The sequence below is a fragment of the Patella vulgata genome, chromosome 4 (assembly GCF_932274485.2).
Source record: "Patella vulgata chromosome 4, xgPatVulg1.2, whole genome shotgun sequence".
Lineage (NCBI taxonomy): Eukaryota > Metazoa > Mollusca > Gastropoda > Patellidae > Patella > Patella vulgata.
The window spans coordinates 58,967,683-58,995,673 of NC_065882.2; the positions used below are offsets into that span (position 1 = coordinate 58,967,683).

Consider the following 27,991-nt stretch of genomic DNA (forward strand, 5'->3'; position numbering starts at 1 on the left):
ATCCTGTAGAATATTTTGTGTAGTTTTCTATAGAAATTCTATAAAAACAATTTACGGTTACATTTTCACGTGGACGTGCCGGCAATTAGGCCTATAAGGCGTCGTTCTTCTAGCTCGGTCCGTTCATATTTTGTTTGTGAACACTTACAGGTCACAATTGTTATTCGATTTTGATGAAACTTAATGTATATGTATTTTTACCAAAACCAACTTGAATGAATTAATATAAAAGTAAACTCTTGTTTAAAAACAATTACGTATTTTTGTAATGGTTACAAATAGGTTTTATTCCACTTTGTTTTTAAAAGAATTTCTGTCCCTAGAAATTATGTCCATCCTGTAACAGAGTATTAAATTATAAAATAATAAATGACCCCTTTTGTTGACGAATGATGTCCCCTTTGTTGACCCCTTTGTTGACGAATGATGTTCCCTTTGTTGACGAATGATGTAATTTCCTGTGTTAGTTCCCCCCCCCACCCAATATTTTGGCCGCAAGTACCCTTTTCTCCAGATTGTTGCAAGCAAGTAACTATTCTATTAAAAACAAACAGGCTTGAATTTAACAGCAGTGAGTAGAAGTAAGACTTCTAGAACGTAGACTTTCAGAAGAAGAAAACCCTGCTATTGTAGCACCATGAGTCTTTTGTCTGACGTGGAGAGCGTGCGAGAAAACCGGTCGCCACATCCTACATACGACCCATGCATCTTTTCTTACTACATATTTCTGTAGCCTTGTGATCGTCTAGAATTTGTTTCTAGCTGTCTTTACTTCTGCTTCACGTTGTGTATTTACTTCTTACAGTTTCTTAAGACGTTGTCTTACCAGGAATAACAATGCGACAGTCTGCTTCTACATTTTATATATATATATAGCTGAATACAGGTATACAAGCATAATAGATAACAATACTAGTTAAAACCATTTCTCTACCCTAGCCAGCCTCGCGGCTGTCTAGGAACTCAGATGTAAGCCCTCTGGAACCTAATAGAAGTCTGCCTTATAAAGTTCCCCGGTTTCTCTTATAACCATATGAATATCACGCACAATCAAGTGTGATCATGGCCCTGAACTTGTGTAATTAACGATATGATTGGTTACTTTAAGCTAAATGATGCAATTAGAATAATTCCACTCACGTGTAATTCTGGTGGTAAATGAGTGACATATGTTTTCGATAAAGAGCTCTTTTTTATATGTCAACTGTCAATTACAGACTAAGTTGATTTAGTGCACACTATATATGTGAATATGTTTGAAATTACTAACTTGCCAAAGATATTAATTAATGAAATATAAAGGCATCTTATTTCAAGAGCAAAAATTCCAGCAATATTATTACACTATGCTCTATACTGTTCCCAGGGTTAAGAGACCCGCGGTTGCGAGGGTCGCGATGGATAACTGAACGGTCGATCTTTATTTCAAGTCCATCTCATGTCTGTTGTATCTATGACATATTAGGTAATTAGAAAAACGACGGAATAAGAGTTTTATGTATACTCTTTCCTTGTGCCCCTTATCCATCAAATAATTCCCTGCTATGGCCAGTTGAAACAAGCGTTTGCCATGCAAGATATGTCCACATTTTGTACAAAATTGACGGGGAAGAGGTTAAAGCAAAGGGGCTATCCTATCATTCAAGATCATTTGATCCTTTACATATTTAAGGTTCATCAGAATGGGACAACAATAGTAGCCCCCTCCACCTGGAGTGCCTACGAAATCCGTACATATTTCAGATTTTGCGTGAAAAGCAGGGGCTATAGCTCTTGAATGTAAGGTCTGATACTACCAAAGTCGAACTGATCCAATAACTTTTGATCCTTAACACACAGTTGAAGTTCATAGTGAAAGGTACACAAACTTCATTCATTCTTTTTTAACTTTCATCTAAATCGGATAAAATTGTGACCTCTATAGATGGTGCACAGCCTGGGTATTACATGATTTTATTATACTATTTTCGAAAAGGGGAGTGGCTATTTGACGGGGAAGTTTCGGTCCGATTTTGCGGAAATAATTATTGTGTAACGGTGATATATTTGAACAATTTTGAAAATAAGATACAAATTATGACCTCTAGAGGGTCCGTAAGCTAAAAACGTGATGTTCCTACAATCGGGGAACAGAATCCAGAAAGTTGCATTCCAATACGAGCCAATATCGAAGAAACCCAGATCTTTGTGGTATAGATATATAAGTTAAATTTCATCAAAATTGGTTAAAAAATTCGAACCGCTGGATGGTCTACAACCTGGGTATTACGATCAGATCCTAATGTAAAAGCTACTGGCAGATTTCGTCAAGGTCACGACATGTAAACAGGGTTAGGGCAAGTGATTGTTGCAGAGGATTGTGAGTTAGGGTTAGGATAAGGGCTAGATCTTTGGTTAGGGTTTGCGCTAGCCCTGTTTACATCTCGTGACATTGGCGAAATCTGCAGATGGCCTTAATATTTAGATCTAAACTGAATATTATATGCTTTTAGCGGAGCGGCCATTTTGTCGGACAGCACGGTCTCATTTTCAGGAAATGTGAACTCAGCTGTAATTATGGTGTAACGGTGATATAATCGAATGCTTTTTAAATCGGATAAAAATTGTAACCTCTAGAGGGACCACAAGTTAAAAACGCTATTTTTCGTACAATCAGGGGCTATAATCCAGAAAGTAACAATCAGATATGCGCGAATATGGAAAGGAACCAAATATACATTTCAAAATTGGATGACAATTGTGACCTCTAGTCTAGAGTTTCCATAAGCTAAAAATAATAAACGTACATTGTAAGTTTCATCATGCATTATGCATATATTTGTCAAGTCAGCATCACAGGATTAAACCACCACATATTGTGTTTTTATGGTAAGGGAGTTAAAATGAAATAAAATTTCACTTCATTGCTGAGTAATTTTATTAGCCAGAAATCGCTTAGAAAGCGTCTCCGACGATCTAGATCCCCAAGAGCTTGTTAAATGACAACAAACAGTTGATCTGCCTAGATCAAATATTTTACAGAAAAAAAAACAGCATTTGATAACTAAAATCAATGAGTATCTTTTAAAAGAATCTTTCCAGTAACAACCTTTTGACAAGTTTATATATTCAGGGTATAAGTTGTATTGTTCTCAGCAAATATAAATTTGAGTGATCTTGCCTAGATGAAAGAAGTTAACAGCATAGTGGAAGAATTCATTATTTAATCAAGAATTTATTGTCTGTAATAGCAGTCCTGTAACAGTCCTTTCTATAACGGCTAATTTTGTTACTGGATGGACACATTTTGTTACAGGATTGACATGTGATATTATACATCCTTGATGCTTGATATACATATAGTTGATAATTACTACAGTAACAAATCACACTAAGTTTCCTACAGCAACAACTACAGTTATTATTCTAACTTGTGCTATTATATAGGAAGTCTGGTTTTGTTACAGTAAGGACTATTAATGGTTGCTGTACGGAACTTAGTTCTATTTTTCATATCAAACATTTGTACCCATGTTATCTGTTCTTGTATTTGATTAACTTCAACCCATTTTCACAATGTTTGTCTTGAAGTGTTTTGTCGCATATTTATATATCAATGCCACTGTAGTGTGCAATTTATCAGAATCATAACTCTATATGTAACTTAATACTCTATACCTAGAGAGGGCAGAGGGTGGAGGGTGGAGGGTGGGGTGGGTTTAAGACAGTGGTTCGCTAACCGTTATGTCCCGTGTTTGATCCATATGTTGACCGGGTGTTCCGGTGTGGTTCCCCTTCGTAAGTGGTGCAGGACAGAGGGCCTAACAAGGGACAACGTATGGGTGCGACGAAAAACTAAAGTCCTGTGTACACATTGGCGTGGACGTAAAAGAACGTGTACACATTGGCGTGGATGTAAAAAATCTATTGACAATTTGAAGTCGATATATTATATAGCCGGGGAGGGATAACGTTTAACCCAAAACAAATTGCAAAAGAAACCAACGCAGTTCAGTTCAATAATGCATCAGACAAGATCACACTCAAATTCGGTCAAATAACGTAGGCCTAATTAACTCATTATGGCGGTCTACAGGATGTTTCGGAGAACGATATCTCGTAACCAGTATGTTTTAGTAGTGGGAGAATAACTTTTTTTTTTTAAATTCTTCAATCCAAGAGCAGTTATTGAGGCGAAATGTGCCGTAAAAACGAATTTGAAAAAAACAAACAAACAAAAAAACAAAACAAAAAATGTATTTTTTCATGGACGGCTAATGGCAGCCAAAATTTTTTCCCATATAACCAGCAAGAATCTCGTAAGATGTGACTTTAACTGTGTCTTTTATATGGTTTTCGATGTCTCTGAATTTAAAGATAATTTCAAAATTCCAACATGGTAGCAATTCAAAATGGAATCCAAAAAGACGGATTTAAGTTAACCGTCGTTTATTCAGAATAGAGAATCCAGGATGGTACAAATTCCAAATTGCCGCCAAAATGATATCCAAAATGATATCCAAAATGGCGGAATTTTAATTAATTGCAATAAAATAGTATTTTCTCCATATATGGATATAGCTTGTAGTATGTCATTTATGTGGTTGTCGATGTCGCTGGGTTTAATTCTGATCTCAAAAATCAATTTCGAGAATCCATGGCAGCAGACATTCAAAATGAAATCCAAACTGGCGGAATTTTATTTAATCGTCATTTGTTTCCGTTGGACATGGCTTGTAATATGTCTTATGTAAAGGTTTTGAGGTTCAACCAAAAAACCTAGTCAAGATGATGTAAATTTAAAACGACAATCAAAATAGAATCCAAAATTGCGATTTTAATATTGCTTGTAAAATAATGTTTTCAGGGTACTGTATTCAATATACATACTATATAAAACATAAATTCATAGTCAGTTTTTCAAACGAAATTTCGTCCCGGGGAGGAGAGAACCACAACGGATCCCCATACAGTAGGAAAATCTCGCGAGGTCAGGTTCAGGAGCCTTTCTGTCCCCGATCCGTCTCTGGTATCATCTAGATTCTAGACCGATAGTGAAGAAGGGTTATTCATTTCATGACAAGGGGTTCTCTCCAACCAGACTCGAAATTTCTTTTGAAAAAACTGACTGTAATTGGTGTTTTCTAGAGTATAACCTGGTGTTTTTAGCTTATAAGCTATAAATGCATATATTTTAACAATTCATAAAAACGACGTACATTCATGACTACGCAAGAACATTAACTAGTTTAGGGAGCCCTGAAACTACCATACAGCATTTCTGTTAATCCATGAATAGGGAGGGGAAGGATAGGTTATTAAAACGTATTTCAAATTCCTGCATTACTTGATTACTTTAATTATTAGTAAAACATACGCCATGAAGTTATATAAAACATATGTTTCTTTTTCATTCAATGAACAATTTATAAATTTATTGTTAAGTCGTGTAAAAAGATATAGTGTTAAAACGTGTTGTAAATTTCCGTATTACTTGGCAGATCTAAACTTATCATATAGATAACTTATCTTATAAATTAACAAATGGTATATATTTTACAGGTATACAAAATGTTTCCGTTTTATTCAATGAACAATTTATTGTTAATTCGCGTAGAGAGATATGATGTTAAATATGTTACAAATTAACAATTGGTATATTAGTCGAGTAACTTATCTTATCTTAGATAACTTATCTTACAAATTAACAAATGGTATATTATTATATTTTACAGGTATACAAAATGTTTCCGTTTTATTCAATGAACAATTTATTGTTAATTCGCGTAGAAAGATATGATGTTAAATATGTTACAAATTAACAATTGGTATATTAGTCGAGTATTTTTGAAAAACTGTATGTAAATGGTACTTTCTATGGTACTTGCTATGTTTTTTCGAGCTTATACACATATTTAACGTGTGGCATTCTTAACAATTCGTCAACAACAACGTAAATTCATGACTAACGGGGGGCCCTAAACTATGCAATAACATTAACCAGTTTAGTGACCCTTGAAACTACCATACCCCTTTTCAGTCCATCCCTGGAATTGATACCACAAGGGCTGTAAACAGGGATCCACTAGATGTATCGAATAAATTTTTAACCCTGGTGAAGATGGTGCAAAGACATACCAAATGAAGAAAATTGCACTTAAAAAGGAACGCTAAACAGATGTTTGGAATTCTTAAATTTAATTTTGAACCCAAAATAGAATTCAGTAACCATGAAAACCTTATTAGACATATTTTAAAAGCAATATCCGCAATTTTGGACTTCATTTTAGCGGCCATTTTGAATTTCGAAATTAATTTTTTGAGATCAGAATTCAACCAAATGACATCTAAAACCATGTGAAAGACATGTTACAAGTCGTAGCCATTTTAAATTTATATCGTGTTGGATTTTCAAAATTCATTTTCAAATCCCAGAGACACCGAAAACCATTTTAATACATATAGTAAAAGTCGTATCTTACGAGATAGTGACTGGTTATATTCGGGGACAATGCCATTTTATTATCAAATTTGGCAGTCATTTTGTAAAAAAAAAATGGCTCGTACTATGTGAAAGAATTTTTAAAAAATTGGTTTGGTCAAATTTGTTATTTCCGCAACATTTCGCCTCTATTACCTCTTTGTATTGTAAGATTTTAATTTAAAAACATCTATTTATTGTCCCACAACTTAAACGCACTAGTTAAATATATCACTCTCAGAAATCTCCTGGAGACCGCCACATTGAATTACATTAATTACGCCTAGGCATACATCGGCCGAATTTGAGTATGTTATTGTCTAATAAAGTATGATTGAACCAACCTGAATTGGTTTCTTTTGCAATTTGTTTGGGGTCAATCCACATTTGAGATTAATTTGCCCCGCACCATTTAAGCGTATAGCTTGTTTTGTTGGGTTTTTTGTGGTGGTATACAGAGCGATTTTGTTGGTGTTGGTGGGGGGGGGGGGGTAGGGCGGTCGATTTTAGTAAAAATGAAACCGACTGATAGGTCCCTAATATGATCCGAGCACCGCAGATGCGAGCTTTCTAAGGGGTGGGTGGGTCCAGGGAATGCTCCCCATGAGGAATTTTTAAATCTAGAGTCATTTCCTGGACTTTGGTTGGAAGATTTTGCAGAATTATAATGGTCAGAAAACACATGAGTTGGTTAAAATTGAGTAGGCCTACTACGCATGGGAATTCATGTTAATTATTAACATTGAGACCGGCTATTTTTTTCCTACAGGCGGGAGAAGGGGGAGTACACACCCCTACAATTTACGCGTCTGAGCGGGCGGGTTGAGGGGGGATTTTCTATAGGATGAAATTCAATAGTTAGTGAAGTTGGGATATCGGATGCGTTTTTGATTTATGTTCATGGCATCCATTCAGGGGCGGATCCCGGACTTTTTGCAGGAGGGGTTTGCCTGGTTTCTTTTAAGGAAATTTGACAGATGACAATGCATGATGCCATCATCGTCTCCAAATTACGTAGGCATACACATACAATGAGCTTTTTATTGAGAAAAATCCAACACCCCGTTTCACGTCAATTTTAATGATGAATTAATAGGATCACATTGTGATTCAATTTCATTAATGCAACGCATTAAAGGGCCAATCTCGATTATATTTTGGAGAATAAAACTGCTTAACTTTGCGTTATTAAGTCAATCTTCTATATAGGAATAAGAGCTTATGAAACCATATACACAAAATATATAACAACTAATTATCGCCAATAAACCATATTGGGAAACCACTGATAATAGTAAAGTTACAGGTCAAAGGGAAACTTATAATAACATACAAAATAAATTACATCTGGTTAGCCACAAATGGTTAGGGGAGATTTTATCACACCACTAATCTAGTAACAGATCAGAAGGAAACTTATAAAAACATATTGAAAGTAATCATATAATAGCACACAATTATAAGGGGAACCACATATTAATTATTTCGTAGATGAGAAAACAAAAGATAGGAAACACTTATTATATTCACTTATTATACTTCACTTCACTATAATACATTAATATGTAACCACATAGACACAGAGGGTAAACTCAGGTACTATTGTGATTCAGAGTTTATACTGCAGTTATTATAATTAGTATAATTCAATTTCCTGCGATTAATGCATCATAGGCACGTGGTAGATAGATGCCTTCGTCTCTATTTAAAGGAGCTAAGTCTCTAACTCAATATCATCCAAAATCTTCAACATTGAAAACACGATTTATTTGTCAAATTAAATCAACATTCATGTTGTGATCTTATCGGAAAAAGATGGGCTTTTGATATCCAATATTTAAGACAAAATAAACATTTTACCATTGGTACACGAATCGTGTACCATAATGCGCTTCAGCCCCAGTTGTATCAAGAGACTTGAGGGACGAGTCTAAACACATTGCACCAACTCAAACGGTGAATGTAGACTGGAATAACCAGACGCTAGAAATTTGCACTCGCTTGAGACTGCTGGCTTATTTCGCCGAACATAACGGATTTGAAATTGGAGTAAAAACGGAAACCATTGAATGTAAATCAGTTTATATACATTCATATTACAGTATTATATGCGTTGCGACCCACTTTTGTCAATTTCTAGGTCCCAAATGTTAGCGATTTAGCTCCTTTAATGTTGGTTTGTGGCGTTTTATATTGATGGCTTCCAAAATCTTCCTTTTCTTTGTGTGGTTTTGGTGGATTGCTAATTTCTTTGTCTTTTCCCATAGTATCTTGTGTTTTGGATTTTGATGGATGTGGTCTGCTACAGCTGAGGTCTGGTTATATGGTTTTGGTAGTGTTGGTTAAGTCTAACATCTAATGGTTGCCTACTTTCTCCAATGTAGCTGATTTTACATGAGCAGAAGACTTGGTAAACGCAGCCTTTGGTGACGTTGGTTTGGTTGACTTGCATTTACCATTAGCTTGGAGGATGTCTTTTATGGTGTTAGTGCCTGAGAAGGTTACCTGGATACCAGCTTGTTGCAACAATCTTCATATTTGGTATGATATTTTGCTGTTAAAGGGGATAGTGATTCTGATAGGTGGCTTATCTTGTGCTTTGGATTCGGTGTTGTCAGATAGTGCTTTCTTTATTACATCTTCTACTAATTTGAGTGGGTAGTCATTAAAGGTGGTAAAAACTTCTCTGAGGTAGGTCATCTCTGCATCTAGTTTCTCAGGTGTTGAAATTCTTTTTGCTCGTTTTACTAAGGATGATAAAGTTGCTCTTTTGATACTGATTGGTTGGTTGGATTTAAAATGTACGTACTGGTCTGTGTGCGTTGGTTTTCTATATACACTGGTTTTTAGGGTGCCGTTTTCTCTCTCTACTTTTACATCAAGGACTGGAAGGGTGTCATTATTTTCAGTTTCTGATGTAAATTTGATACGGTCGTTCTGTTGGTTAAGATGTTCTAGTAAGGTTGTATGTTCTTCTATGCTGTTTAAGATGACAAACGTGTCATCCACTCTGCGAAAATAGGCTATAGGTTTAACGGGTGATATTGCCAGGGCTTTCTCTTCAAACGCGGTCATGAAAATTTCAGTTAGTAGAGGTGATAACGGGCTCCCCAGGTGAAGTAGGTTGCTTGAATACATGTTCTGGTGAGGTCTATTAGGTCGTTATTGGTAAGTGTGCTGTCCAGCGGTTCAGACAGGTTGTCTAATCTTATCTTAAGTTCTTCTAAGGCTAAATCATGGGGAATATTTGTGAACAAATCTATAACATCGTACGATATCATTACTTCTGCATTGTCTTGGCGATATAGTTCCTGACAAAATTCGGCGGAGTCTTTGATGAATGAGGCTGCTGACTTCCCTAAAGGCGTGAGTGGTTTAGAGAGAAACTGTGCTGTATTATAAAATACAGAATCTTGCGAACAAATCAATAGTCTAGCTTTAATTGGGTTTGTATGAATTTTGATAGTAGCTCTGGCGTACGGTGCTGTTGGGTGGGTTGTTTTTAGTTGATGGAAGAGCTTGTCAGTTATGTGATTCTTATCTAAAAGTGATTTTAGTTGGTTGGTGAGTTTAGTTTTGTAAATTGCAGTTGGATCTTTCCTCAGCTTCTTGTACGTAGTGGTATCATCAAGTAGTTGTGTCACAGTTTCGTGGTATTCACGCTTATCCATGATTACGGTGGCTTTGCCTTTATCAGCTGGCACTAACATGATCCCTTGGTCATTTTTTAGTTGATGTAAAGCTTCTCTTTCATTTTTGGTTAGGTTATCAAATTTGGTTGTAGGCCTTGAGATGATGCTTGCTATTTGATGACGTAAGTAATCCACTTTACCACCGGGAGCTAGTTGTCGTAATCCACACTATATATATTAGAGATGTATTGGTCACTGTTGATTTTTAGTTTCGTTGGGATGAATTTAAGCCCTCGGGAGAGAAGTGTTATTTGGTCATCCGTGAGTTCTCGGCTACTTAAGTTTATGACTGTTTTGGTGAGATATTTGTCTTGTTGGTGTTTGGTTAAGTTGGCTTATTGATTTGTTTTGGTCATTTTATTTCATGTCAAAACACAACTCATCTGCATGATCTTCATTTGAATTGTTCAGATTAATTATTAATTATTCCGGCTTGGATTCAATCAGATAATATAAAGAGATTTATAACCGAACACTTAAGCCTATAGGTGGTGCCGACTGGTTTAATGTTGCAGGATATCAATTGTTGCAAAATTTTCAATTCATATCATGTCTTTGGACTGATATTCTTTTTAGACATTCAACTTTCATAATATTGTATTTTGCGAATAGTAAGACCAGAAGAGCCCGACCCCCCCCCCCCCCCCCACCCAAAAAAAAACAAAAAAAAAAAAAAAACAAAACATTTTTCATAACTAACGATCACTAATAATCGGTCGATTTAGTCATTCATCATGCCCCCCATGGCCATTCCGAAAATCTGTTGTTACATTTATTCGAGAGACCTTTTCCATGTAATTCAGAATCGGCGATACGTATTCCCATCTTAACATATTATTATATAGTTCCAGGTTGTATATGTTGTATTCAAAATATTGTATTATGTGCTGTACGCGTGCAAACGAAAATGTCGCCCATTGCTGTCGTTAACAGGTCGTAATTTGTTTATGTTATTCAGTCCTACGCATTTTAAGAGTATTGGTTGGAACACGTGACAATAATTATATCCGCTTCATTACTCTTGCGATTAGGAATTTCGCACTCTCCACACAAGACTTCGTCTCGCTGATTGTTTTGACTGCAAGGGAAGACAACTCGATCTGTTTGGAGGCAGACCACCATTAATTTCCCCACTGACTTCAATGTTAATTCTGACCTCTTTGCCCACCTCCAACTTTTTCCCAAATTTTCGTTGGCCTGAATGCTTTTCACTACAGACACAGGAACAAATGGTCATGTCTTTGCACTAAAATTTGTATGGGGTTGACCACCAAAATTTTGAGATACACAAACTTGAAGAAGCATACTAAAAAATGTAACTAGTTGTCGTACATATCGCCGTAGCCAACCTGATAACCCTGTTATCCTTCCGCCTCAAAATCATGAATATTTACCAAAACCTGGCAGAAAATGTTAATTCAAACCCTCTTCGTCCATTCTAGACCAAAAAATCAACAAAAATGGGCATGCAAAAGGGGAGAAAAGAGAGAGAGAGAGAATTGCTACAAATAACTACAATTTGAAATTTAATGGTGGTCTGCCTCCGTTTGGGAGATTGGGAATTTCGTAGCTTGGCTACATGTTGGAACTTTTACCATTGGTTTTAAACATCGTAAGAAGGTAAATTTTGAAAATAAAAAATAATTATTTTTTTTTTATGTCGCCTTTATCTTTATGTCTTTTATTTGATTTTGATAATTTCATATCCCATTTTAATTTTTTGACAATGATAATTTAATTAGTAATTAAGTTGCGCATCGGCGATATTTGTTGAGCAAATAGTATACATTGCGTTGAATGTCTCCGTTAGCCTGTCAACAGTAGTCAAGATGGATTTATTCGATATCGTCGGAGAAATGTGTCAGTGTGTCTCTCGTTCTGGAATGTCACAGCAACGAAGTTCAATAAATGGGTCACCTTAACCGGACCATTAAGGTGAGGGTTGTTTACATTCTTTCATCGAATCAGATTGCTTCTTTGGGACGCACCTTTTCCAGACGATCGTTGATTGGCCGTATTTGTGGACTGTGTGTACTGAATGACATACACATGTTGAAATGCCAATCAGTTGCGAACAGAAATTGAGGAACACGGGTGAAATTAGTTAATTTCCAGTGAAAATAAATTATATTTCAAACCAAGGTATGTTAATTTATTAAATTAATGTATTGATATTAAACTGGTACCGTCATATTCGACTGTCATTCTGTCTATTGTTTACGTCATTTTCTTGTGAGTTTCATCATCATCCCAGTTTTGGCCCTGCTCGGCTTTTCGTTATGGTTCCTGGTATACCATAATGTGATAGTATAGATCAAACCTAGTACACCAACTAGACAAGATAACAAAGAATGAATCATTGATAACTTTTGTAGGCTCTACTCTACGTAGGCTACAATAATTTGTATTATCAATCCATGCCAAGAAATAACCTGGCCTACACATAATTTGGCAAAATAATCTTCTGACATATTAAAATTTTCTCTTGGTTGCCTATAATTGCTTAAATAATTAGGGGAAGGGGTAATAATATGGGACGAAATACCATATGGGACATATGTTTTTGTTGTGGAATATTTCACTAGGAATAATATGTGATATTGAAACAAATCAACTTTCTAGTTAAAGCTACCTAAACTATCTTTCAATTTATAAAATATAAAGACAATGTTACCCCACTTGGATGGGGTAATATGGGCTTCGACATCATTTTACAGATTTCTGACACTGCTTTTAGAACAAAATAAAAAATTTGGAGTGCAGTTTCGGTTAAAAGATAAGTTTGTTGTTTAGTTTATTGAATCATTATACATGTACCTATGAAATATTCCACAGCCAAAAATTATATCACCCCAATTTGCATGTCCCATATTACCCTCATGCCCATATTACACCCCCCCCCCCTTCACCTATCTCTTTGTTGGCAGTTTTACTGGGGTAATTGTAGACCTAATTATTGAAATATTTAAAGTTGCAATTTCATATTTTTATGTCCTATTTTTAAAATTTATTAAAATAAAGCCTTAAAATAGATGGTATCTATAAACAGTCCTACCTTGTTAAAGAATAATCCTATTAATCCTATAATTCACTATTACCAGTTGAGAAATTGGCAAAAATTTCATTTTCCTCTTCAAATTCAAACATTTGAAAATAGCTACTCCGTGGTGGAGAATAGAAAACAAGGGAGGTAATTGGGGGTAATTGTGTTATTATTTCCGGTGTAAATGAGTTTTAAGTGTGAGAATGACATCTATGATCGTATAATAGTGAGTTGACAACTTGTTGAGCAAAAGACATAGAACTAATTATGTTTTCACTTTCTTAGAAAATATGAAATTGTAACTTTAAATAGAGATACGACTCTGTTGGATTCTATGGTGAATCAGTCATTGTAGTGGAAATTTTAACAGCATCATATTCCAGAACTGAGTCTTATGGTCCAGAGTACGACAGCAGCCCCAGTCGTACAGCGCATTTGTGATAAAGCAGAATTGACCACTTTAAAGTTAATAGAATAATTAAATTGTCAGGTGTTTGTTTAAAATACAACCAATTAAAGGAGCTAAATCGCTATTATTTGGGACCTAGAAATTGTCACAAATAGGTCACAATGCATATAATTGTAATATGAATGTATATAAACTGATTTACATTCAATCATTTCTGTTTTTACTGTAATTTATAATCAGTTATTTTCAGCGAAATATGCCAGAAGTCTCAATCGAATGGCAATCTTTAGCATCTGGTTATTCCAGTCTACACTGAGAGTATTTATTGCGCATGCTCTCCAGATAAGAATATGACATGACTTGTGGAATATATGTAAGCCTTGTTCTTCGAGTCCCTTGTTAAAAATGGCGCTGAAACACATTATGATCACAGCACCAATGTTGATTTACATTAACAAATAATTTGTGTTTTCAATGTCAAAGACTTTGTATGATATTGAGTTAGAGACTAGCTACTTTAAATGGTACTGTTTTCTTTGTGGACAAGATCATGCTTGACTTGACATAATTATAAGTGTACTAGATTCCATATTAGGAAGTGTTTGTTGTCACAACACAAAAGTTTTAATTGCTCAGAGTATAATTTTTCAGTTATGAAAATCTATAGGTAGAGGCAATAATGTAAAGTGTTCCTAGAATTTGATCACAATTGATTCTTTTATGCTATAAATAGCATAACTGTATCACCAGGAAGAATTAAAAAAAGACAAGAGCCTTTCTTTATGAACCAGCTTACATGTAGGCCTAAACATATTACAGATACATTAGTTAAGAGTTTTATAAAGAGTCTGCCATTCTTGCTATAATAACTCAAAAATAGATGATAAAAAAAGAAAATGTCAGTCAAATTACTTTGTTCTGAACGGAATTGTCACTGTTAAAAGTTTGGACTAGAAATAGCCATCAATTGTGTCTTTACCGTCTATGAGAATTGGCGATCGTTTGATTGACAAACCATAACTCCACACACATATTCTCAATTATCAAGTAGCATGCTCAATAGCTATGATAGCCTTTCTTGGCAGGCTTTTTTATCACCAGTTTTCGCTTGTGACATCAGCGAGTAACGGTAAACGTTAGCTTGGTCCGCCATTTATTGATTTAATTTTAAATGGACGAGGCTGTTTAAATCCAAACTGTATCCAAGCCATCTGTGGGTCTACAGAGTTGATTTTAAGCTTGTCGTGTAAATAAAGATCTAATTAATAATTTCTGTAACATCTGAAGCCTAAATAAAGACTTGCAATAGGCAGATTTAGCTCTTGCATAATGTATGTTTAAGTAGGTACTGAAAGGTAAGTTAAGTGTTTTAATACTGTGCCCAACAAAAACCCAGACAATCCAAACTTTCAAAGTCCTTCACAACTACATATACATGTAAAAACTGCCTTTAAAGTGACAGAAGTTACATTTGCCTGCCTGCTATACCTATAGCATGTTTAGTATTACATGTACTATCCTGAGTTGGGATTTCAGTAGATGTAGGTACATGTAGATCCATTGATGTTATATGAAACATGACCGTCACCGCTCGCTGCTGCAAGAGAGGATGTCAAGAAACCTTTTTGATATTAAACATTACTTTTTCATTAATTTTGTAGCATTGATTTTTTTTTAAAAATGATAATAGTTTTATTTTGATTTACATTAGATGTAAGACATGTACAATTCTAAGTGTAATATGTATTTTTGTTATTTTCTTACAATGAGCATACAGTTTTCTAGCCTTATAATTATATTGCGAATTTAGTTACCAGTGTACAAACTACATAATAGGGTCAGTTATTAATGACAGCTGCTATCGATTCACTAAAGTTATACACTCTATTAGTTGATCAATTGTTACAATAATTTCTCATTGACTGATCACATACAATTTATTTCCAGTTATGAACTGAGGAATATGGATAGGACAATAGCCAGCCACCTTTTCCAAAAAGGTTGATAGACCTTATTTAACCCTCAGTTCTTTTTTGTTTAATAATAATAGCCTTTAAACCTACATAACATAATAGACTTATTTTTATCAGACCAGGTCACCTTGGGTTTGAATGTTAGATTTAAATCCTTGCAATTCATTAAATATCTTGGCAACAGATCAACAGATAATTAACTGTCAGAAATTAAGACAAGATTAAACTAATTAACTTTAATTATTGATTTGAGAAAGTAGCCAAGTGTTTTGATTTCATTCAGTTAAATGAACAAGGTTGATAGAATTTTGTTTCAAAATTTTGACCAACTTCATAGAATTGTATCATTATATTGCTGTAACCTGGGCATCAAATTGTTTTGACTGAGTAAGTTTGAATATGAACATATTTTCTTCTTAGACTAAATGGAGATAAGCGATTTTATTTATTGATAATAAGAAAATAAATGTGCAAGTAATTAAGGTGTATCACATATTTATTATGGAAGTAAGGCTGGGGACTTCAATAGTTAACTCTCTAGTGGCATACCGATCTCCCAAACAGAGTTGTCTTCCCTTAGCAAGACTTCTGTGGAGAATGGTGTAAGTTATCATACATGTATGATCTACCTGATATCTATATTTACGATTCTGATTAATTCTATAGTTGTGGTCCTTGCTCACTTTAATGAATCTTGTGAATGCTGTAAGTGATTTACATTAAATATGTATTTTTTGTTTCGATTAAAGTGTGTTAAATTACAAAATTTCTGATTATGACTTCTTCTCTTGGAATCTTGAATCCTACAATAATGGTTTACGCAATTACAGACATTATGGAGCGCATGGATGGATTTAAATGTAGCTACTACTGTAGAATATATAATATATCTTAAACCAATTTGACAAAAAATATATTATAATTTAGGATAAATGTCTTTGCAGAAATTGGGTTGGGAGATGTGTGGGACTCAATTTTTAACATAATCTTGCAATGTCAACTAGTATGCTTTGTCATTTCTAGTTAAACCAAGAAATGCGATTACATCTACTTCCTTGTTTGAATATATTTTTTGTATTTTTTTTTTTTATCTTACATTAATCAAAAATGTATTGTATAATTTCAGACCATCTCCCTGTAAGAACTCTAACCTAATCATGTTGGTGAAAGGTTTAGGTAAAAGGTTGTTGTCGGCAGCCACTAATCATAGTGCAAAAAATTTGAATGGATTTTGTGCTGTGATTCAAACACGTAATGTTCATGCTATCGACACAGATTTCATCCATGAACATTCTAATAAACCTAGAATTCTTATCACAGGTAAGTCTATTTTTATTTTACTTTTTATTTGTAGAAGTTTGGGATAATTCAGATTAAAATGTGTGCAAAAGTAGTAAAACTAACAGGATCGAGTATTAGTGATTTTTTAAGCCCTAATTTACTATGTACATGTATATTGTTGTCAACTACAATATACATCAGCCGTCTGTCATCCACAACTGAATGAGAATACTTTGCACAGGTCAGAGTTGTCTTTATTCAATTCTGCAGGCGTTGTCCATTGGGTCATAAGGAAGAAGAACCCTAATGTAATTCCGATTTTTTATTTATAAAAAATCACAGCGTTAACTCAAACTTATGGGCTATTTTCACAAAAACATACAAATAACAGAAAAACAGTTTACTTACCCAGTATATGATATAAAAATTTTGCAACCTTTGGAAAAACTTATATATTGTACATCAGCATGGAAGTCCCTTCTTTGGGAAAATATTTTGACAAGGTTATTATTCAAAATAAAATTAGTATATCAAATTATTTGGTAAAAATCTCCATTCCATTAGGTGGTGAAAGATCAGTACAAATTACAGTGCTTATCAATTAGCCATTCAATAGAGCTGAATAAAATGTCCTATTAAAGGAGCTAAATCGCTAACATTTGGGACCTAGCAATTGACAAAAGTGGGTCGCAACGCATATAATACTGTAATATAAATGTTTATAAACTGATTTACAATCAATGGTTTCCGTTTTTACTCCAATTTCAAATCAGTTATGTTCGGCGAAATAAGCCAGCAGTTTCAAGCGAGTGCAAATTTCTAGCGTCCGGTTATTCCATTCTACATACGCCGTTTGATTTGGTGCAATGTGTTTAGCCTCGTCCCTCGAGTCTCTTGATACAACTGGGGCTGAAGCGCATTATGGTACACGATTCGTGTACCAATGGTAAAATGTTTATTTTGTCTTAAATATTGGATATAAAAAGCCCATCTTTTTCCGGTAAGATCACAACATGAATGTTGATTTAATTTGACAAATAAATCGTGTTTTCAATGTTGAAGATTTTGGATGATATTGAGTAAGAGACTTAGCTACTTTAACTATAAGAAATAGAAATCTGCTATATCAAATATTGTTTCTGTCAAAATTTTAGAACAATTTGTCTTTTCTGTTGATGCTTTGTTAAGGAGTTAACCATATCATAATATGTCCCATTATCAAGTATGTCACTAGGTGTCACTATTAATCTAAGACAGGGTTATGGTCAAGCAGGAAAATCCCACATCATAGAAAAAACAGTTTATAGGAAGGAAAATCCAAACAATTAAGTTGACCGCACATGGTTGTCGGCCTGTCGCATAAATTGTATGTCTCTTCTGTTGGTCTGTTCGGATACATAAAACACTGACTTTTGTTATATTTTTGTTACTTTTAAGAGTCCTGCATGAGTATTGCATATACTTCCTCTTTGAGTTATAAACCTAAAGAATTCAGTGAAAATTTCCTTAAAAATTCATATTTACTTTTCAAAATTTGTCTTTTCCATTATTTGTACGTTTTTGTGAAAATAGCCCTTATACAGAACAGTGTGGGATCTTTGATTAGTTTAGAATGATCTCAAATTTCAAAATTTTGTGGATCGAAAATATTTTGAATGATTTATCTTTCCATTCATATTTTTACTTTCAAAGCAATGTGAACATGATACAGGATCAAGTCCTTTGCAGAACTTGGCGTGATTATTGAATTGGTTTTAAGGAGAAGAGCTTAAATAATTTATAGAATATAATTGTAAAACTTATAGAATTTATAATTATAAAAATTTAATTGGCGTGCATGTAAAAGATCCCTTGACAGTTTGAATTCGATATAAGAGTAGGCCGTAGTGCTGGTGTCAGGGCAAAATTTCCCTCATAGCACACTGTATGGCGTATGCCCGTCTTCATTAAACCAGTTAGTAGCAAAACAGTAGGACGTTAAACCCCATTTCATTTCATTTATAAAAATTTATAGGATTGTAAATTTTGAAGTTATCTCCCCTTGAAGAGATTGATAAAATCTTTTGAATGCAAATATGGGATGGAGTTCTTTATGAGATTGTTTATTAGGGTGTAATTGTAGCCTAATGTGTTTTAAATTTCAAATGCATTTTGCAGTGTTACTACATGTAGGTATTGTGTGACTTTTGTAGGACAATATTGGTGTCAGTCATTATCACATATGTGATAGAGCTGGTTAAACACATTCCAAATATAATTTTAACACAGAGAGCATTGCTACGATAGCTGAGTAATACAGGCTTCCTTAGTCGGAAGTGACCAACGCCAAAGGAAAACACGAGTCATACCTCTATATAACTGACTGATGTGACGAGTGATAACGGATATACAGGCGAATTTCTGCTCACTAATAATTTATTCGAAGACCAAAAGTTGTTGCATGAGATTGTGAGAGGATATCTGACAATTCATAAAAAGAATTGACTGCCACTAGATAAGTGAACACGAAAGAAAAACAGAAAAAGTCAGTGCATTACCATGTTTTTATAAGATATAGAATGAATATAAACAAGGGAATGTACGGACTATTTCTATTTTTCTCGTGTTCTCTTATCTAATGACATTCAGTTACTTTATTGAATTGTCAGGTATCCTCTTACAGTCCCATATATCAATATTGTCCTTTAAAGCCTGTGAAGGTGATACAGGACATAGTTTTAAGTGTAATTCACAGTTATCGCCTTTTAAACATACATGTACATTATGCCACACTAATCAGCAGTGAATATTCGCTAGGCCGCGACAATAACTGATAAGGATGACATCGATGCGACTTAATGCGCCACAAATATTAACTTTTTTCCTCCGAAATAAAGACGTTTGACCTATTCGTAGGTAAAAATTATTTCCTATTTAGTGTAAATGGATATTAAAATGAGTAAAAGGCTACATTCCGCCCGAACCACTAAGGTCTAATGTAAACAGTGCACGCGCCATTAAGCCAATGATCGACGCCGCGTGATGAAAAGTCACATGTTAAAGGTACATGTAATCATCTTTTACAGAGATATTAGAAGACTTTCGTAATCCTCTGTGAAACAGATTGACATTATGCATGGGGTAAATCTGCCTATTGCAGGTCTTTCTTTAGGCCTGAAATGTTATTTAAATTATTAATTAGACATTAATTAACTTATCAAGACCATAATCAACTCGTGATGCCATTATTAGTCTGCGATATTTAGCGGATTGAAATACATTTTTTGAAAAATAATTAAACTTTCAAATGGCTAATATCTCTGTTCAGAGTGGAGCAATTTGACTGAAATTTTCAGTATATTCTATTTATGTTATCTATTTTTTAACTATTATAGCAAGAACTGTCAACTCTTTATCTGAACTCCCATAATGCTCCCATAAGTTATCTACCTATTTTGAAATAGGTTGTGAATATGATAAAGAATTCTTTAAAACTTAATTGGATTTTTTAAGACTTGCTTTCAGAATTTGTTGACATCAATTGTAGAGCTGCTGGGCACCAATTATCGAGTCAGATGAGCCCTAATCTTATGTTTTATAAACGTATTGTAAAATTGTTCTTTATATTCAGGGGCCCTTGGACAGCTTGGATCAGGATTAGCTAAGATGTTAAGGTATGAACATTTTTATTTATGGCTCTTTATAGATATTGCCTTTGGTAGCTATTGCATGCAAACGAGTAAAAAAAATAAAATTGTGAAATAAATGTCTTTAAAAAAATTCTATTTTAATGATTTTGTTTATTTGAGATTATAATAAATGGATTATAATTGTAGGGACAAATATGGTCGTGATAATGTCATTATGTCAGATATATCTAAAGCATCAAAATCAGTTCTTGAAAGTGGTAAGAAAATTAACATTTGTAAGACATTTCTAATTGATAGTATACACCTTTTAAATTACCAAATTCTAACAATGGTTTGGTTCTGTTGTTAATTGATCTATTAAATCAAATCATTATTATTAAGTGTATTAAATATTCAAGATTAGAGAAAGATTTTTAAAATGTTGTTCTATGTCACAGGACCATTTCTATATGCTGATATTATGGATCCAAGAGGTTTAAAAGAAATAGTTGTCAACTATGAAATAGACTGGTTGATACATTTTGGGGCACTGTTGAGTGCTGTTGGGGAAGCCAATGTACCATTAGCTATGAAGATTAATATTGAAGGTGTACACAATGTACTAGAAGTAGCAAGACAATATAATCTGAAATGTATGATCCCAAGTACTATTGGTTAGTATAATTGACCAATATTGGTCATTCATAAATAATTTAGTTGTGTTTCTAGTATAAAATCATAATCGCCATGACAAGCATGCTTTATCTGACTAGAAGTGATATCCTACTATTGAACAGGGCTAGTCGACACTTTAATGATCAATTCTCATTTCCTTAGAAACTATACAAGGATGTACAACATTGGAAAAGTTTCTGTCTTTGAAGGGCATTTAGTGAAAGCAATATAACAGATAGCTTCATGGATGACATTCACTAGTTTTATTAACTGCAACATTCCATTGTGAAAGTTGAATCTTTAAAAATAATATCAATCCAAAAATGGTACGGAAAAGATATGAATTGAAAATTTTTCTAAAATCGGCATTCCTCTGTGGAATATATAAACAAGATACATGTAGCACTACCCCTTAGCATTAGGTAAACCTAATATCTTTTGATAGGCTTCTTTTTAATCTAATTGAGTCCAAGCCCTACCATTGGGTTTTATTGTCTTTGGTAAATATTAAACAATCCGTTTGAGTACATTTAAACATGGATTAAGATATGAAAAATTAAATATTGTCATCAAATGCAAATGTTGATCAGCATCTTTAGTATGCCAAAAGAATTATCTTTAAAATTGATATGATTGATGAATATTGAGACTGTCCAAATATTAAAAAGAAACACATTTTATAAGGTCAATGAGTTAATTTATCTAAAAGAAAAAAAAAGAAAAATTTTAACCTCTGGGAAAATATGTCCGATAGTAAATAATCAAAAAAAAATTCAACCAAACACCTAGTTAACAGATAATTCTGAAATAGTATAACTGATGGACCTTTACTTAATTTCGAGTAGTATTTGCCACAGGTTAGGAGTAAGTCATATCACTTCTTCCAAATAAATGAAGTACAATTTATTTTTATTGTACTGGACCCCATGTATAGGATATTGCCTAAAGTAAGTATACAATTTATTTTATAGACTGTGCCCAGAAAGTTGGTCGATGTTTTGATTTTAGAAATGTCGAGCAGTTATTTATTTATGAAGAGCCAATAGTGCGTGACATAAAACTAGACTAAAGTTTACCTAATTTAAAGAATGTATGTCAGGGACATTATGTCAATAATATTAAGAGCAGGGCAACAGCTACGCATATAAATGTTTTTTTGAGTTTTAGGGAGTGGTGGGTTATTACGTTTTACTGGTATCTTTGTTGTACATGTAAACTTATTATACGGTTTATTTCTGTCGTATAAAAACTGCTGACGTTTACATGTACCCAACTTAAAGAATGTCAATAATAGTAAGTGCAGGGCAACTGCTACACATATAAAAAATTTTCTGAGCTCTACGGAGTGGTGGGTTATTACGTCTTATTTGTACTGGTATCGTTATTGTATAAAACCAACTATAAGGTTTATTTCTGTCGTATGAAAACAAACTTGAGCATACTAATAAAGATTGTTTGATAAATAATTGGTAACTTTACTGTACTCGCGCCCACCTTAAATGTCCATCATATGTAAACATGTTTTCATTGAAACCAGAAGTTGTTTTTATTTTTGTGTGTGTTGGAGGTAGGGGGGATTAAAAACAAATTACCTATGTAAATTTTTGACCACCTTCTTTCTAGGTGCCTTTGGTCCCGATTCCCCCAGGAACCCAACCCCAGATCTGACTATACAGAGACCTAGAACTATTTATGGTGTGTCTAAAGTACATGCTGAACTTATGGGAGAGGTGAGTAAACAAGTTATTGACTGTAACAGAATAGTGAATTTGCTAGGCACTCAACAATTTAAAAGATTTATTATTGTTTTTAATCATTCAGATTTTTAGCCAGAGTTCTGTAGATATATTCTAAATAATGATGTTGTTACTTAAAGATGGATTATGTAAGAGCTAAATCTGCCCATTGCAGATCTTTCTTTTAGCCTCAAATGTAATATAAATTGTTAATTAGACATTTATTTACATGACAAGCCTATAATCGACCCTCTAGTCCATTTGATGGTTGTGATTTAGAACGGATTGAATTGAGATCGCCATTTAATAATGTATAATTCGAGACTTTTTATCATTCAATCGGTAGAAGGTAGCAATAAAAATTCTTAACAGTCATAACTTCGCTCTTTATCTAAATCTTATATAATGCATCTTTAAAATGAACAAATTTTTAAAGGTAGGGTAATAACATTGTATCCGTCATCTTATATCACTATTATTTTTGTGTTTTAGTACTATCATTATAAATATGGTCTGGACTTCCGTAGTCTACGTTATCCAGGTGTTATTTCAGCTGATACAAAACCAGGAGGAGGAACAACAGGTTAGATTATTTTTAAATAAATAGATATTTCTATCGTGAACTTTGCAGAAGTCTGATAGGTGGATGAGATCATCAAGACAGATATAGCAGTGGTGCAAAATAGGCACACAAATGACCCAATTGTTCAATATTTAATAGATAGAAAATTGTAATGCTATAGCTCTGCATAGATTAAAGAAAAAACATTAGAAATACAGCATTAATTCTAGATCACAATTTTTATCCGATATTGATGATGCTTAAAAATATATATTTTTATCCCAAAGATCTCAGTTCCTTTTGATATTAATGCGTGTCTGACCGTAACATCCTGGATCATGGCCCCTGATTATACGAAAAATTACTTTTTATCTTGTTCTGTGTCCATCTTTTGCAAAATGTGGGCGTATCTAACATGACAAACGCTTGTTAGTATTTTCTGTCTTTTTTTTGTAAGCATTTTGTTCTACGCTACATGTATTTAATTGTAGATGCAACTAATGTTATTTAGCTTCAGTTAAAATAATAATTGTTCATACTTTTACAGATTATGCTGTAGAGATATTTCATGAAGCATTGAGAACAGGCAATTTTGAGTGTTTTTTGCGTCCAGACACACGTTTACCTATGATGTACATCAAGGATACTTTACGATCAACAGTGAAATTTCTAAGTTTCCCAAATGATAAATTAACAATGAGAACTTATAATGTGACTGCCATGAGTTTTACACCAGAGGAACTGGCAGAAGAAGTTAAAAAATATGTGCCACATTTAAAGGTTACATATCGTCCTGATAAAACTAAACAATCTATAGGTAAATACTGTTGATCAATGATTATTTAAGGCAGAAAAAGTAGAGTGAGATTGTCCTTGTTTGATAGTAATATGGGGGGAAAAGTCACTTTAACATTAACTGTACAATATACCCATAGAAAAGATGTTAGTTTAAAAATAACTCAAAAAAGAAATTATAATCCATGCATTATATTTGATTATTATAAATTGAACAGATAATAATTTACTTTTGTAAAGGGAGATAACTGTTATAACTATTACACATCATCAGGATGCAAACCACCAAATATTCTCTGATTGACTTTAATGTTAATTGGAGTCTTTCTTGTTGGGCGTAACGTTCTCCACCACAGATGGAGCAACATCTGACCTTGTCTTACTCCACCGCATGTATGATGTTGACCATTGAAGGAACTACATTCCTAAGAGTAGTGATTGGTGGTCTGCCTCCAATATCCCATGCCTTTTAAGAATACCAAGAGAAAACCAAAGAGTAAATTATACAAAACTTTTTTATTCTTATGAAATTGTATTTTTATTTCTTTTATTTTTATATTTTAGCCGATCAGTGGCCTCAAGTTTTTGATGACAGTAATGCTCGGGCTGATTGGAACTGGTACCATAAGTATGACCTGGAAACCATGTGTCGAGTCATGTTCGAAAAACTTGCTTCACAACAAAAGTTGTCTACTAATGTCACTACTGGTGATCAGAAAATCGGTGCCATGTAAAAGCTATAGTAAATATACTCAACAAAATTGTACATAAGACTGTTTAGTTTTAAACTTTCCATTGTAAATAACTGATATTTATTAACATGTTATTAATATTGCTAATCTGGACAAATAAAAGACATTAAATAGGGAACAAAGACAAAAAAAAGAGAGTTGTTTACACTCAATATTTATTTATTTCTCTTTATGAGTCCATTTTTTATGCAAGTAATACAATGATTATGGTTTACATGTAATGGTCATGTATTATTTAAATATATGTATCATTTAAACAGGCATTATGTAAGAGCTAAATCTGCCTATTGCAGGTCTTTCTTTGGGCCTTAAATGTTATGTAAATGATCAATTAGACATTTATTAACACGACAAGAACATCATCAACTCTCGATGCCATCGGATGGGTCTGATTTTAAGTAGATTAGAACAGTTCAGCCATTTAATTTAATTTAAAAATGGAGTAACAAGGCTAAGACTCGAATGACCAGTACGGTTGTTACGATCAATGCACACATTTAGTCAAAACTACAACTATTGACAACTTCGCACAAAATAGAGTAATTTGATTGAAATTTTCAATGTATTCATTTTGCATTATCTATTTTTGAAATGGTATGAGAACGACCAGCTCTTTATTTAAATCCTACATAATGCCCCTTTAGATATAATGATTATATATCATTTAAATATAATAGTTATATAATTATAACCGTTGTGTATCATTTAATAATAATTATATATCATTTTGTTTTTATAATTATTTAATTGTTTTTTTGTTCATCATTCAACATCACTCGACCGATTTTATTAAATCTCAAAAAAACTAGAACAAATCTTTTTATTATTATAACATATTTTTTTTAAATGCACTATTTATATAGATCTATTGATATTCTGTAATTTGTTATTTAAATTTGTACAGATTTTTATTTTATTGATGTATGTATTTTATTTATCTTCCTATTACAGTATAGAAGAATCTCATCAGTGTTTACATGACAACGAATTGTGATATTAATTTTAATAAAACCAACGTAATATTTTCACATTAAAAGACTATAAATTTAAAATTACTCCATTTCCATTTTTAAAAATATACATATCAGAATAGTGCTCATTATTTTGCATAATACATGTAGATCTGTTCAACTTATGCATTTTTTTTCTTTATGCATAAGGTTTTATTTTGCATGTGTGTATATATAAGCGATATATCTGAAATAGAATCTCACTGCTTTTATTGTTTGCTATGTACTATTTTCTTGTCATTATTCATTTTCTATACAATGTTTTTGTTTCTATTTGTACTTTTTAAAGGTACAAACATCTCCATGATCAAAATGCTAATATATAAAGGGATATTAATATTCAGGAATATTATATATAATTCTCAGTAATGCCGTAAATACCTGCAACAATGGGCTTATTTAATGATTTTTACAGGGACCAGGTCCAATTTAAAATCAAATATGTTAGAAAAAATCAACTGACAGTTTTTGTCATTAATATTTGTGATCTGAATGTTTTTTAACTATTAGATTAAAAAAGAAATATTGTTAATATTTGGAGGTTGTTATGTTGTTTTAAAACATAAAACATCATTTTTGAAGTGTAACATTGTTAATACCGGTTGACACAAAAAAAACGTTCATCAATAAAAATCGATTTTCTTTAGATTAACACAAAAATTCAGCTACATTAGGTTAAGTCTATGTAGCAGACATCTCCAAAGTTTCAAGTCTGTACCACAAAAACTCTGTTTAACTGGCGCTCCAAAATGTGCTCTAAATGAGCTCCCCGGTGTTGCAAGCACATTTGGATCCGGCGGGCAAAGTTCTCGATGACCCTCCCACATTCTTCCCTTGGGATTGCTTTTATTGCTGCTGTGATTGCTGCCTTCAGATCAGGGATAGTCTGGGGGTTGTTGCCATACACCCTGTCCTTAAGATATTCGGTGAATGCGGCGACCACTCCGGGTCACACCTGCGGCTGATCAGTTGGTCAGGGAAACGCTGCTGTAGCCATGCCAATGCGTCGTTTGAGGTGTAGGGGTGGCACCATCCTGCTGGAACCACAGGAGGTCCCTGACGACCCCTCTTCGTCGACCAAGTGCTGTCCAGAATAGGTGATGAACGCTTTTTTTTGTGTCACCCGGTATAAGCCTTGGGTGGCATTCAGCAATTAGGCACAATAAAAAACACGACATAACTAATATGGAAAACTATTGTGTGTAAAACAAAGTACAAACCAGTGATTGTTTTCCATATAAATTGTGTTTTTTTTAATATTGTTAACATTTGTTTTTATAAATAAAACAGTTAAAATCATATACATGTGTAGTTATTATATGTATTTTAAAGAAAGTGTGGTATATTATGTTAAGTTGAATAATAAACAATACCATAATACTGCATGTCAACATCACAGCACAGCTAAACCAAAGTGTCATCTGTGACTTCTTCAAAATACTAAAAAAACAAAACAATGAAATGAATTGGGGTTTATTGTCCTATTGTTATGCTCTGATAATATATTGTTCTATCAGGAAAATTTTACCCAGACAGCAGTGCTACAGCCTACACTTACAATGATTTCTATAACTGCCAAGGTTTCTTTTACGTGCACGCCAATGTGTACTCATCCCATCCAAACGACTATATATTCCCCTTGCCAAGTCCTCCGTCCGGCACCACTGACACGTGTGAAACATGCCAGAAAATTCCAATGACGCAATGAATTTTCTAGGCCAACACCAGGATCGAACACGGCACCTCCAGGTTAGCGAGCCCACCTCTTAAACCAGTACTGAATGTCAAGATAAATATAAAACTGACAGCCTCGTGAATCTGTCACAGGCCATATTCCTCACAGATAAGTGAGTGGAATGGGATAAATACAAAAATATCGGCTTCATGAATCTGTCACAGTTCCTCACAAATTTAAAATTAATATCATCCGATGTTAGGGATAGACTGAGCACATTCCCAACTCGTGCATAAGTTATTAGATCATATTTACCTTAT

At 33.6% G+C, this 27,991-nt stretch overlaps 1 protein-coding gene across 2 annotated transcripts; it reads left to right on the top strand.

The window, feature by feature from the left end:
• The first annotated feature begins 11,716 nt into the window (after nucleotides 1–11,716).
• Nucleotides 11,717–27,297, top strand: LOC126819271 (L-threonine 3-dehydrogenase, mitochondrial). Of its 2 annotated transcripts, none has more exons than XM_056100487.1 (9): nucleotides 11,717–11,772; nucleotides 16,704–16,897; nucleotides 20,469–20,511; nucleotides 20,674–20,744; nucleotides 20,925–21,140; nucleotides 22,765–22,871; nucleotides 23,370–23,460; nucleotides 23,987–24,256; nucleotides 24,799–27,297. In XM_056100487.1, exons 1-9 carry the CDS (start codon nucleotides 11,732–11,734, stop codon nucleotides 24,966–24,968), a joined length of 1,203 nt encoding a protein of 400 aa, XP_055956462.1. In that variant the 5' UTR covers nucleotides 11,717–11,731; the 3' UTR covers nucleotides 24,969–27,297. The 2 variants fall into 2 exon arrangements, with proteins under 2 accessions (XP_055956462.1, XP_050403179.1); XM_050547222.1 differs by lacking the exon at nucleotides 11,717–11,772 and adding an exon at nucleotides 12,177–12,294.
• Nucleotides 27,298–27,991: the final 694 nt, after the last annotated feature.

Coding starts and splice junctions, on each gene's coding strand:
- LOC126819271 (XM_056100487.1), top strand. CDS start 11,732: ATGTTGGAACTTTTACCATTGGTTTTAAACATCGTAAGAAG. Junction 20,512..20,673: donor GGATTAGCTAAGATGTTAAG/GTATGAACATTT, acceptor TTATAATTGTAG/GGACAAATATGGTCGTGATA. Junction 22,872..23,369: donor ATGCTGAACTTATGGGAGAG/GTGAGTAAACAA, acceptor TTTGTGTTTTAG/TACTATCATTATAAATATGG.